Source organism: Pseudorca crassidens, chromosome 9 (genome assembly GCF_039906515.1).
Source record: "Pseudorca crassidens isolate mPseCra1 chromosome 9, mPseCra1.hap1, whole genome shotgun sequence".
In the NCBI taxonomy this organism is placed as follows: Eukaryota; Metazoa; Chordata; class Mammalia; order Artiodactyla; family Delphinidae; genus Pseudorca; species Pseudorca crassidens.
Window position 1 is genome coordinate 8690737 of NC_090304.1, and position 14957 is coordinate 8705693.

The 14957-nt window shown below is 40.3% G+C and overlaps 1 protein-coding gene across 4 annotated transcripts in view; it reads right to left on the bottom strand.

Annotated features, from left to right (window-relative positions):
* Positions 1–14957, bottom strand: part of RTN3 (reticulon 3) — a 62639-nt gene that overhangs the window by 7724 nt on the left and 39958 nt on the right. For all 4 annotated transcript variants that reach the window (XM_067748639.1, XM_067748642.1, XM_067748641.1 and 1 more), the window contains one exon: positions 780–987. In XM_067748639.1, the coding sequence (XP_067604740.1) occupies positions 780–987 (208 nt within the window). The remainder of the gene's footprint in view (positions 1–779; positions 988–14957) is intronic.

A 14957-nucleotide genomic window follows, 5' to 3' on the forward strand; every position in this document is an offset into this window, starting at 1 on the left:
TGTCATATATAGTTTAAATTATCGCTTCTATTCTCACCAGGAGAAAATACAAGGACCAGCGCGGCAGCCAGACACCTGTTCTGTCAGAGTTCTGAGAGATCACAGAAGTGTTTCTTTTTCCATGAGAAGAGGTTTTAAAAAACTGTCATTCTGAAAGTAAATTAAAAACTAACAAACAAATAAAAAAACCCTGTCATTTGCTGATGTTAAAGTTTTTATGGTCTAAGACTTTCAAGAGGAAAAGCGTGAGGAAAACATTTGTTAAAGTCATAGCACAGTAGGAAAGGTTAGCAACTGGATTCTAGAAACGCATGACCTCCCGACTTAATCAAGACCTGCCCCTGGTATTAAGGAAACTAAAGGAGAGACAGGAAGGAAATCAGTAATAAAACCAAGAGTAAACACACTGAGTTCTGGTATCGCCAAGAATGCAGCCTCAACACCAAGATTTCAAGGCTGTTTTAAGAGTTAACTACGTGGCGGCTTAAACATGTACTTGGGACCCCATCTGAGTGCTGTCCTAGATGCTCTGCTTTCCCTACCGACCCTGCTCAGGAATTCAGACAGTCCTTTGTGGTGAGCCTCTAGTTTGTGGAAAAGTTCCTGGCTCCCAACCTGTTCACTTCACAAGGTGGTCTCAAGCTGATGCTTCATGCCACCGATCGGCTGCAGTAGGCCCTATAATTCTTGATTTTTAATCAGGTCTCATTTAGATCTGCCCAGCCTCAGTGAATCCCTTCCCTAAATTGTAGAGTGTTACTTGTGATACTTCAACTCACTTGAATGGATGGCCTTCTTCTGACTTCTGTACAGCTTGGATGACAGACTTGTAGACCCTGAAGCTGATGGTGACAGACAGAAGAGCCAGGATGAGGTAAGAAACCACACTGATGACACTGAAAGCTGCCAGGGAGAGCAGCACGATCAGTGTGGTGCCAAAGACAAACCCAGTCTTCTTCACATCTCGCCAGAAAATTAAGTCGTGCACTGCCAAAGGAAAACGGATCGTAAGTTATATGAACCCCATGAGCCACAAGGCTAGGACTGTTCTCCCTGGCTGTGTCCTGCACACTGGAGAAGCATTACCCTCGCATTCAATTACAGGTGCACCCCCGCCTGAAGACAATGATAAATGAAAATCAAATTACATCAGGGATGATGATTCACACTGCCAAAGGTACCTTTGGTTTCTGGACAGGTTTACAGAAACTTAGAAACTGACTTTTTAGTCGTGGCTACTGAAGTACGATGGGGTAAAACATCATTTACTTTAAATGTTTCAGTAGAGCAACTGTGGGAAAATCTTGCTGTTGACTAAATTAAGCAAACCATGCTTGTAAAAACATACCAAGTTCTGTTAGCGTTGGTTACAATGAAACACCAGTCTCTATGTTGATCTGAAGAGAACTCAAGGAAGGATTTTGGGTAGGGGATCATACAATTACTAAACGATGATACTTTTGAAAATGAATGGGGACACTGTTAATAACTTAGGAAACAGGTATAAACCAAGACTGTCTCAGGCAAGTGGGTCTTATGGTTGGGAAATCCAAACTGGAAAAATCTAAGTTCTTCTCCTTAAAGACACCTCAAAAACTCCGAGTGTGAGGGCTAGCAATTACCTCCAGTCTAGCAATGACACAACATTTGAATTTCAATCCGTGAAGTCTAACTTCAACACTAATAGCCCTATGCAAGTTTCTTCTGTGCTACTCTTTGCTTTTAAAGAAGAGTAAGGACTTTGGAATTGGAGAGACAGGAGTTTGAGTTCTGGTAATTTTTAGCCATGTTACCTTAATTAACCCTTCTAAACCTTTGTTTTCTCATTTATAAAATGAAGAAAGTGACATCTATTTCTTAGAGTTGTTTTAAGGAACATATAAAGCTAATGTATGCAGAATGCTTATTAGCACTGTACACAGCACATGGTAAACACTCAAATTTTAACTATAATCCATATATGTATGTCACAGTTCATATGGCTACAAGAACAGTTTCAACACAGAATGCTTATTAGTGGAACAAACAGATACCATGTGCCTCTTGATGTAATGCACTGAGAACGGCACATCACTTCAATGGTATTCTTGCCAAACCATATTACCTGAATCTAATGAGAAAGCACCAGATAAAACCAGTTTGAGAAAAGTCTACAGAACAATTGACCAGTATGCTTCAAAAATATCAGTGGTATGAAAGACAAGAAAAAGCTGAAGAACTTTTTCAGATTAAAGGAGAGTAAAGAGGGCTTCCCTGGTGGCGCAGTGGTTGAGAGTCCGCCTGCCGATGCAGGGGACACAGGTTCGTGCCCCGGTCCAGGAAGATCCCACATGCCGCGGAGCGGCTAGGCCTGTCAGCCATGGCCGCTGAGCCTGCGCGTCCGGAGCCTGTGCTCCGCAACGGGAGAGGCCACAGCAGTGAGAGGCCCGTGTACCGCAAAAAAAAAAAAAAAAAAAAAAAAGCTCTAACTTTAAAAAAAAAAGGAGAGTAAAGAGACTTGACAACACATAAATGCAAACTGTGATCATAGACTGGATAAGGGGGTAAAAACAGCTATAAAGAACATTGCTGGGACAAGTGAAAAAAATTGAATGTACACTATATAATTGATAAAAGTACTGTATCAATGTTGAATTTCCTAAATTCAATAAATATACTGTGGCTACACAAAACAATTCCAAACAGTTTCTGTTTGAAGGAAACATACTCCAAAATATTTAGGGATAAAGGGGAAGGACATTTGCAAGCAGTTCTTAAATGGTTCAGGAAAAAACATGTTCTATAGAGAGAGGGAGGGAGTGAAAGCAAAAGTGGTCAAATGTTAACAACTGGTGAACTAGAGCAAAGGTTATATGGGAGTTTTTCTTACTGTGCTTACAATTCTTTAAGTTTGAAATATTTGAAAGAAGGACAGAAAGAGAAAAGCTTAGAGGATAAGGCTGGGCCTAGAAAGAAAAAGACCTTAATGTATTAGAGAAGGAAAAAGGCATAAAAACGTTAGCCTAAATGCAAATCTACCTTTGTGCAAATTAGAAGAAGCCACCCTTCCTCGTGAACTTTACTGCCATCTGCTGGAAAACCGTGACGAAATAGTCAAACCTACAATGGTAACACATGTGACTGGTGCCCCCTATAGGTGTGCAGTACACAAGCTGCATAACAGTATGGAAGGCCCTGGGCTCGGCCTTAAAAACAACGGTAGAATTGTGGTGTGGGCTAGAAGCAGGAACATCCCGATTAGAAGGGGGATAAGAGAGGGAAAGCTGGGAAAAGATGGTTCAATACAACAAACCTCTGGGATGCTCTTTGACCACAACTTCCCACAATTTGCTCCTTCACCCCATTCAGGTCCTGGTGCATGGGATACCGCCTCAGAGGCTGCCCACCCTATCTCACATCCTCTCCTCCTCATTCTCTATCACTCATCTATCTCATTCTGCCTTATTTTTCGTCAGAGCACTTGTCACTTTATTTATCCACAGCAGGCTCTTCATAGCTGTTGCTGAATCCTTAAACATGAGCTAAACTAAGCTAATGACCAAGAGATGGCATAATCACAACTTTCATTTGTTTTCTGATAACCCCTCTCAAACTAGTCAAGTTTCTGCACCTAACTCCTAGCAAGTACAGTGGACCAAGGATTCTGAGAACACAATATCAAACAAAGGAAACAGGCATAGTCTGCAAACATTGAGGGAGAGTTAGGAGGATGAAACACACGTAGGAAAAGCAAGAAAGGAGACAGATGCCGAAAGTTTAAAATGTGAAGCCACTAGACTTAGGTTTAGTGTTTATTTCATAACCAGGAAACCAGCAAGAGGCTGCAATGGTTCGATTCCATGAAATATTCTTTTTCTCTTCTACTTTTTTTTTTTTTTTTTTTGCGGTACGCGGGCCTCTCACTGCTGTGGCCTCTCCCGTTGCGGAGCACAGGCTCTGGACGTGCAGGCTCAGCGGCCAGGGCTCACGGGCCCAGCCGCTCCGCGGCATGTGGGATCTTCCCGGACCGGGACACGAACCCGTGTCCCCTGCATCGGCAGGCGGACACTGCGCCACCAGGGAAGCCCTTCTCTTCTACTTTTATTCAACTGCTCTTACTACGTCAGTGTAAGACTTTTTAAAACAGCAAATTCCTTATTTTTAACGTGTTTTCTTTCCTTCGTTTCCCATCCTTCTCTCTTTCAGTAAGCTTTAATTTAGTGGCTACCACGTGCCAGGCAAGTGCTAGGAACTGGGAATACAACACAAGAGTAAACAAAGCAAACAAGGTCCTTACTCACATTCCAGTGGGGAAGAGAAGCAATGAATAACAAACAAGATACATGTCACTTGTAACCGAGGCCTGTAAGAATATAAACCCATTGTGCTATGATGAGAGGTAGAGTGGTCAGGAAAAGCCTCTCTGAGGAGTTGACACTAAAGGTGAGACATGAAGGATAAGAAGCAGGCCATGCAAAAAAGCCAGGGGAAGGGTATTCTAGGCTAGAAGATTCACGTGCACAGGCTCTTGGGGATGGTGGTGGTGGGCTTTGGCATTCCTTAGGGGAGGACAGAAGGCCAGTGTAGATGGTATGTAGTGAGTGAAGGGGAGAGCGGTGTGAAATAAGGCTAGAGAGACTGGCAGGGACTAGATCATGGAGTATTTTCACAGAGCAAAGTAAGGAGCTTGGACTTTACCTCACGTGAAATGGGAAGTCACTAAAGAATGCCAAGCAGGGGAATAACATTATATATATATATATTTTTTAATTTAATTAATTTATTTTTGGCTGCATTGGGTCTTCGTTGCTGTGCACGGACTTTCTCTAGTTGAGGCGAGTGGGAGCTACTCTTCCTTGCGGTGCGTGGGCTTCTCATTGCGGTGGCTTCTCTTTTTGTGGAGCATGGGCTCGGGCTCTAGGCGTGCGGGCTCAGCAGTTGTGGCTCGAGGGCTCTAGAGCACAGGCTCAGTAGTTGTGGCGCAGGGGCTTAGTTGCTCCACGGCATGTGGGATCTTCCCAGACCAGGGCTTGAACCCGTGTCCCCTGCATCGGCAGGCGGATTCTTAACCACTGCGCCACCAGGGAAGTCCCAACATGATATATTTTAAAAAGAGGAACACTTTTACTGTTGTATAGAAAATGGATTGGGATGGGGCAAGAGTACAGGCAGAGAGACTCCCTAGGAGGCTAACACCAGGCTTCAAATAAGAAATGATTGTCATTTAGATTAGGTTAGGATGGAGCAGAGTGGACAGGCTATACTTTGGAGGCAGAACAGACAGAACTTGGTGATGAACTGGATATGGGAGGTGATGGGGGAAAGAAATATGGATGAGACCTAGTTTTGGGGCCTGAGCAAACGGATGGATGTGGTGTCATTTACGGAGATGAGAAAGAGCGGAGTATAGGCCATGTTAGTTTGGGGATGGATGTCTAGAGACGTCCATAAAGAAGGGGCAGATCTACCAGTGGGAAGCAAACAGGACACGTCTGAGCCGGAGACACACATTCGGAAATCATCAGCACACAAATAACATTAAGAGTCATGGACCGCCAACTACGCAGAAAAAAAAGGAAGTCACAGAAATGGACGAGGTTACGTGGTACTGATAGGGAAGAAGGCCCAGTCTTAGTTCTGAGGTACTCCGATATTTAGTAGCTGAGTAAAAGTAGAGGAACTAGAGAAAGGAAACAGGGGAAATAACCAAGGAAGCAGGGGGTAACTAGGAGAGTACGTATGGCATCACAGAAGCTGAGAAAGGAGTGCTTTGTGGAGAAGGATGTGGAAACGGGCCAATTCTGCTGAGGCTGAATACCAATTCTGCTGAGGTTGTATAAGGAAAAAAGCGATCCTGGACTTAGTAATATGGAGATAGTTGGAGATCTGATCAAAGCTGTTCAGTGAACAGCTGGCGGGGGCTGAAGAGGAATCAGTGGTGAGACATGGAGGCAGTGTGAGAGAAGATGCCTAAGAAGCCTGGCTGTGAAGGGGAGTAGAGACATTCAGAGCCAAGGGATGGTTTAACATACGGGAAACACGAGAGCACGCTTCTATGCAGTCACAAGCAAGGGAGACTGAAGATAGGGAGCAGAAGCAGTGAAGTCCAGGAGAAAGGAGGGATGGAGATCCAGAGGCCAGGTGAAGGGACTGATCCTGGTTAGAGTAACGTAGTGAAGAGGATGCAGAGACACAGACACAGGCCCATTCACGGATCTGAAGCATGGAAGAGGAGGGACTCCTGTCTGAATGTTTTTATTTTCTCAACAAAAGGGAGCTCAGGTCATCAGCTGGAAGAGGGCAGGGGGGTGAAGATGGTTTATGGAGAGAGAAAAAGATATGAAATGGTTGTTTCAGAAAATTGAGAAAGTGTCTTAAAACTCTTAGAAGAAAACACAGGAGCACATCTTTCTGATCTTGGATTAGGCAATGGTTCCTCAGATATGATACCAAAAGCACAAATGACAAAAGAAAAAATAGATAAATTGGATTATATCAAAATTAAAAACTTTTGTGTTATAAGTAGTACCAAGAAAATGACAAGAAACCTCATAGAATGAGAGAATATATTTGCAAATTACTTATCTGATAAGGTATTTGTGTCCAATATATATATAAGAATAAAGAATTATAACTCAATAATAAAAAGAACAGCCTAAATGAAAAAAATAAACATAATAAAAATGAGAAGACACAAGAGGGAGGGGATACGGGGATGTAAGTATACATATAGCTGATGCACTTTGTTATACAGCAGAAACCAACGCAACAATGTAAAGCAATTAGACTCCAGTAAAGATGTTAAAAAAAAAAAAGAGAGAAAGGACCCAAATAGACATTCCAAAGATATACAAATGGCCAGTAAGCACATAAAAAGAGGCTTAACATCATTAGTCATTAGGGAGATGCAAATCAAAACCACGGTGAACCCACTAGAATGGCTATAATAAAAAGTACAATAACAAATATTGGCAAGGATGTGGAGAAATTAGAAACCTCATGCATTCCTAGTGGGAATGAAAAATGGTGCAGCCGCTTTGGAAAACAATTTAGCAGTTCCTCAAAAGTTAAACATAGAGTTATTATATGACCCAGGAGTTCCACTCTTAAGCAAATGGCCAAGAGAAATAAAAACAAACAACACAAAAATCTGTGTACGCCAATGTTCACAGAAGCGTTATTCACAACAGGGAAAAAGTGGGAACAATCTAAACACCCGTTAACTGATGAATGGACAAATAAAATGTAGTATATCCGTTCAATGCAATAATTACTTGTCAACAAAAAGGAATAAAGTTCTCATGCTACATGTTACAACACAGACAAAACGTGAAAACATCAGGCCAAGTGTGAGACACTGATTACAAAAGACCACACATTGTATGATTCCTTTTATAGAAAACATCTAGAATATGCAAATCTGTAGAGAGAAAGTAGATGAGTGGTTGTTTAGGGTTGTGGTGGTGGTGGTGGGAAATGGGGAGTGATTGCTAACAGGTATTAGCAATCACTTTTTTGTGGGGGGACTAAATGTTCTAAAATTGGATAGTGGTGATGGCAGAAAACCATTTAGCTGTACACTTTAATGGATGAATTGTATAGTATGTGAATTATATCTCACTAAAGGTGTTAAAAAAACAAAGACAGGGCTTCCCTGGTGGCGCAGTGGTTGAGAGTCTGCCTGCTGATGCAGGGGACACGGGTTCATGCCCCGGTCCAGGAAGATCCCACATGCCGCGGAGCGGCTGGGCCCGTGAGCCATGGCCACTGAGCCTGCGCGTCCGGAGCCTGTGCTCCGCAACGGGAGAGGCCACAACAGTGAGAGGCCCGCGTACCGCAAAAAAAAAAAAACAAAAAACAAACAGACAAACCTGCAATTATAGTCAGGGATTTCAACACCTCTCTCAATAACTGGCAGAATAAGTAGACAGAAAATCAATAAGAATCTAAGACTTGAATGCTATTAACCAATTTGACCTTCTTGACATTTGAAAGAACACTCCACACAATAACAGCAGAATATACATTCTTTTCAAATACATGTGGAACATTTACCAAGATACACTAAATTCTGGGTCTTGAAAAGGATTCAAGACACTTTCATGTTTTCTGACTATAACGTAATTACATTAGAAACAATAACAGAAAGATACTGGGAAAACCAATATCAAACTTTGTATAAACTAAATACGCTACTAAACAACTCACAGACCAAAGAAAAAAATCAACAGGGAAATTACTGAGTATTCTGAACTGAATGAAAATCAAAACCAGTGAGATCCAGCCAAGTGCCTATATTAGAAAAGATGAGAAATCAGTAATCTCAGTTTCAACCTTAAAAAACTGAGAAAGAACAACTTGAACGCCAAGTAAACAGAAGGAAGGAAAGAGTAAAAACCAGAGCAGATCTCAATGAACAGATAACAGAAAAACAACAGAGAAAACAATGAAACCAAAGTTGGTTCTTTGAGAATATCAATAAAATAGATAAAACTCTAGCTAGACTGGTCAAAAAAAAGTGCGAGAATACACAAATTGCCAATATCAGGAATCAGAGAGGTGACATCACTACAGATTCTAAAGACATTAAAAGGATAAGGAAATATTATGATCAATGTTATGCCAATAAACTAGACATGTTACATGAAGAGGACACAGACTATCAAAGCTCACTCAAGAAATAGATAAACTGAATAGTCCCATATCTATTACAGAAACAAAACTTATAGATAAAATACTTCCCATTCAGAAAACTCCAGGGGAATTCTGCCAAACACCGAACAAGAAATAATAGCAATTCTACACAATTCTTCCATGATAATGAAGAGAAGGTAATGTTTACCAACACATTTTATAAGGCCAGCATTACCCTGATTCCAAACCTAGACGAAGACATTACAGGAAAAGAAAGCTATAGACCAATATTGCTCATGGACATAGATGTAAAAATTCTTAACAAAAATTCAGCAAATGCAACCCAACAATACGTAAAAAGAGTATATCATGACCAAGTGTCTTTCTGCAAAAATGCAAGACTGGTTTAGCATTCATAAATCAGTCAATATAATTCATCATATCAACAAACTAAAGAAGAACCATATGATCGTCTCAAAACACACAGAAAAACAAAATCCAATATCCCTTTTGATAAAACCTCTCAGCAAACTAGGTGACAGCAGGGAATCTCTTCAACTTGATAATCTACAAGAAACGTAGAGCTAACATCATATTTAATGAAAGAAGGCAAGGATATTCTCTCTTACTACTTCTATTGAACACTGTATTAGAGGTTTTAGCCAGTGCAGTAAATCAAGAACAATAAATTAAAAGGCATCAAACTGGAAAGGAAGAAGTAAAACTGTCATTATTCACAGATGGCCTGATTGCCTATGTAGAAAATCTGACAGAATCTACAAAAAAGGTAGTAAGTTTTAGCAAGGTTGCAGGACACAAAATTAACTATATTTCCATATATTAGTATTAACCAATAAGAAACTGAGCTAAAAACACCATTTACAATAGCATGAAAATATGAAATACTTAGGCATAAATCTAACAAAAGATGTATAAGACCTGTACACTGAAATCTATAAAATACTGCTAAGAGAAACAGATGAAGACCTAAATTAATGGAAAGCTGTATTGTTTTCAGGGGTTAAAAGACTCAAAATTGCTAAGGTGTCAACTTATCTATAATTCTAAGTAATTCCAGTAGGCTTTTTAAAATAGAAATAGACAAACTGATTTTAAAATTCCTATGGAAATGCGAAGGACCTAGAAGAGCCAAAACAACTGTGAAGAAGAACAAAGTTGAAGGACTTAACACTGTCTGATTTCAAGGGTAATATAAAGCCACCATTATCAAGATGGTGTAGTATTGGCTTAAAGACAGGCAACAGAGCAATGACACTGTATACAAAGTCCACAGACAGGCCCACACATATACGGACAAACTATTTTTTGACAAAGTGGCAAAGTCAATTCAGGGGAGAAATGAGAGTCTTCGACAAATGGTGCCAGAACAACAGAATATACATATGCAAAAATCCCCAAACTTTTATCAACACCTCACATGACATGTAAAAATTAACACACAAGAATCACAGACTTAAATGTAAACCCAGTACTATATAACTACTAGAAGAAAACAAACAAAAATCTCTGTGACCTTGGAATTGGGAAAAATTTCTTCTATACAACAATAAACATTTGATACATAACAGAAAAAACTGAAAAACTGTATTTCATCAAAATTAAAAACTTCCGCTCTTTTTGAAGGACATTGTTAAAAGAATAAAAAGATAAGCCACAGACTGGAGAAAGTATTTGCAAAGAATGTATCTGATAAACAACTTGTATCCAGAATGTGTATAAACACACACACACACACCCGTTCTCAAAAACAAACACAATAAAAACTAGTCCAAATTTGAACAGACTTTTCATCAAAGAAGATATATGGATAGCAAGTAAACACATGAATAGATGCTTACCACCATTAGTCATTAAGGAAATGCACATTAAAACCACAATGAGAGCCTACTATGTACCTGGCACAATGTCTAGTGTTAAAAGACTGACCATACCAGGACTTCCCTGGTGGCACAGTGGTTGAGAGTCCGCCTGCCAATGCAGGGGACATGGGTTCGTGCCCCGGTCCGGGAAGATCCCACATGCCACGGAGCGGCTGGGCCCGTGAGCCATGGCCGCTGAGCCTGCGCGTCCGGAACCTGTGCCCCGCAACGGGAGAGGCCACGACAGTGAGAGGCCCGTGTACCGCAAAAGAACAAAAAACAAAAACAAAACAAAACAAAACAAAAACGTAAAAAGACTGACCATACCAAATGCTGGTGAGTACATGGAAGAACCGCAACTCTTGTACACGGCTGGCTGGAATATAAACTAATGCAAACCACTTTGGGAAAAAGAATTTGGCGGTTTCTTACAAAGTTAACTACAACTATCCTATGATCCAGCCATTTCACTTGTATTTACCCGAGGAAAGAATACGTTGTGTCCATATAAAGACATGAATGTTCATAGCAGCTTTATTTGTAAAATAAATAAGCAAAACTGAAAATCAAAAATTCAGCAAAAATTGAAAATAACCCAAATGTCTGTCAACAAATGGTATATCCATACAATGGAAAACTACTCAGTAATGCACTCATCAACATGGATGAATCTCAAAAAAATTAGGTTGAGTTAAAGAAGCCAGATAAAAAAAATAGTACACATATTTTATGATTCCATATACATAAAATTCTAGAAAATGCAAACCAATCTAGTGACAGCAGGCAGATCCGTGGTTGTCTGACAGGAGGGAGAGATTTAAAAAGGGAGCAATGAGGGCTTCCCTGGTGGCGCAGTGATTGAGAGTCCGCCTGCCGATGCAGGGGACACGGGTTCATGCCCCGGTCCGGGAAGATCCCACATGCCGCGGAGCGGCTGGGCCCGTGAGCCATGGCCGCTGAGCCTGCGCGTCTGGAGCCTGTGCTCCGCGACGGGAGAGGCCACAACAGTGAGAGGCCCGCGTACCGCAAAAAAAAAAAAAAAAAGGGAGCAATGAAATTTTTGTGTGATGGAGATGTTCATCATCTTGATTGTGGTGATAGTTTCATGGGTGTATACATAGCAATTATACCTCAATAAAGTTTTTTTGTTTTTTTTTTTGCTTTATCCCCAGCTTCAGAATCAGTACAGCAAAGAACAAACTCTGCTCCAGACTGCCTGGGTTTGCATCCTCTTCTATTTACTAGCTGTGTGATTCTGAGCAAGACACTTAACCTCTCTGTGCCTTGGGGTTCCTCATTTGCAAAATGGAATCATACAGTATCTGGATTTTAGGGACGTTGCCTGCATTAAATGGGTTAATCTGTAGAAGCACTCAGAACACTATTGATTAGGTAGTAATACAAACGTCAGCTATTATTATTCATTTGACTGCTAATTCCTGCTACAATTAAAATGGAAAATTGAAGAACTAAAGTTAAAATCTGCTACAGAGAATTAAAGTTGTTTTCCTTTCCTCTTTGTTGCTATGATACTAAGAAATTAAGATTGGGGGCCTTCCCTGGTGGCGCAGTGGTTGGGGGTCCGCCTGCTGATGCGGGGGACGCGGGTTCGTGCCCCAGTCCGGGAGGATCCCACATGCCGCGGAGCGGCTGGGCCCATGAGCCATGGCCGCTGGGCCTGCGCGTCCGGAGCCTGTGCTCCGTGGCGGGAGAGGCCTGCGTACCGCAAAAAAAAAAAAAAGAAATTACGATTGGGGGATTACTAGGGACCCTTTCAACCAAATCAGCTCCTTTGATCTATTTTACATACCAAGCTTCCACATAAAATTTCCAATGAAAAAGAAGTTGCACTGTCAGCACTATGATAAAATAAAGAGAATGGCCTGTAAAAGGTTAGAGGGAGGCAGAGGGCCAGGAGGTAAATGCAACACGACAGGTGGGCCTACAGGGCAGGCTGGACTAGCATAGATTCAGGAGATTTTGACATAGAGGTGGAAACAGAAGAGATCACTTAGAAGCACCTCATAACACCTCAAACCCCATTTATTCTACCCTCCATGCAGTAACCCAAGACAGAGTTACGGAAACAGGGCTCACCACTCCTCCTCCCTGACCCTCCACATTCAAACACCGTGGCCTGACAAAGTCTACCTCCTTGAATCTACCCACAGGAAAAGAAGATCTTAATTGAGAACCATTGGGCTAAGAAACCGCCACTCTAGTACACCACCTGACAGAGACAGAAGTAGCTTTGGCTAGCCTCTTCCACAGTCCTGAGTACTGACCCAAGCTAGTTCAATGGGTACTAGAAAAAAAAAAACGAAAGCCAAAAGTTCTCAGAAGTGCAAAGTCAGTGTTTTCCTTACTTTTCGGTTATAACTTGACCATTGTTATCACATGACCTAAAATTTATTTTCATTTGAAAGACCCTTGTTTCTAATTATGTTTCAACATGTTTAAAGTCTTGTGCTCTACTAAGTATTTCTTAGAATCCATTTCAATATATAATACAGCTTCTCTGTATAAATTTATGTAAGTAAAGTCAATAATTTCTCAGTTACCTTAATTATTTTGCTAATGGCAGATGAAGCATCTGACAATGAATGTATGTATTCACCAAGAGTGTTTATATTGCTGGTAGAATGATGACTGATTCCTTCCTTCCTTTTATTTTCCAAATCTTCTATAATGTGAGCATACTTTTTATTTTAAAAACTTTTAAGGATGTCTATCTCTTGCCCGTTATTATTTAAGGATGCAGTACTGTTCTTACACCAAAAGAGGGCACTAACACATCCAAAGGTAATCTCAAGGCAGAGGGAAAAAAATTGGTTCCTGCCAATTCAAAGAACAGCAGCACCATTGATTTTCATTCCTAAATCTGGGGAAATCTCTTGGTTTCACGACAACTTCAACCATTCCCAAAGCCATTCTCAAACTTCACTCTCCCAAGTATACACCTCGAAGAAAAGAAAGGCTGCTCAAATGCTTATGCTGAAAAGGAATAAATGTGCAAGAAATTTCAAGGTTAACCTTTAGTAGTCTACCATCTTTTTCATTTTCAAGAATAAATCACCAACTAAGGATCCATACAACATGTTCTATCTTCTGTGCACTAATTTTACAAAATTTGTAAATATACATCTCTAAGATTTAAATGTAACTGAAAGAGCTAAAAGAAAAAAAAAAAAAGGATTTATGACCACAAAAGGGAAACTGTTCAGTAATAAAAGGGGAAATGGAAATGGGCAGTTCAGTCTTTTATATGAACTGCCCAATGGAAATGGGCAGTTCTTTACTCATGTAAAGAAAAGTATGCAGACATTTTCACATTGATTAGTTCTTTTCTTTGGTTACTTTTGCATTAATAGTTCATAATAAGTGAAGCCACTTTTTGAGTTGCAAAAGACATTGTGGATAATGTGTTTATAAACTCAGATCCAAATTCTGTGGCTGCTGAAATGGGTTAATAGTCTGCTCTACTACAGATTTATGCTTACCAAAGACACTCCACTCAAAATGGCACAGAAGGATCACTGAAAAAATACAAAACCGTCACCGACAAAGACAAACATACATGCTTTTGGCCACGGATGCACCTGGCAGCAGGCCAAAGAAATTTGTAGGAACCCCTTTCAAGCTAGCATTCTTCTCAAAGACGGTCAAGAAAAAAGTTTTTCATTCATTAAAATAACCTAACAACCCCACTTGCTTTCAATTTCAGATTTTAAAAGCACAGAAGACAAAATGGCCTTGACTACCCTTGCCCAAAAGAATAACTAGGTGGATCTGAATATGTGAACTTTTGAACTAAGTTATCTAAAGAATATATAAAGATAATAAATGCAGTGCTGAATCATGACGGAAAGGATAAAGGCACAAAACTCTGGCTTTAGTTTTCTATCCTTTTTTTTTTTTCTAGGTCATTTGCACGTTTCACAACTATTTAATTCTCCAACTAAGAAAGTCTACACTTAAGTCTGCAGAAGATAACCAGATCCAATCTAAAATTAAACAAAACACGTTAATTGCTAATAACTGTGAAAGCCCAAACTTAAAAAAGTGATTTTATGCCCTTTGCACACATTTATTTCTAATTCAATCTTCCGATGCTAGTCTTGTTATTGGTAACATGACACTTCTCCTATGGTTACAATACACTTGGACTTGTATGCTTCTTTGACAGTTTGTTAAGTAAGGCAGATAAGTGACATGGTTTCAGACTATCGTAATAAGTGATAAAATTGTTTTCTTCTAAAAAACAGCTCATAGCCTCTAAAATCTTTACCAGTAATAAGCAAAAGAAATTTTAAAAATGAAGTATTAGGTAATATATATACCCTTGACTTCTGAGATCTCATTCTATTTTCCTGGGAGCTCTACTGTTTCCCTCACGGAAAAAATGGGAACCTGGTTGGTAACTGGGACAGCATTTCTCCACTCTGCCTTATTCCCCCCAAGATT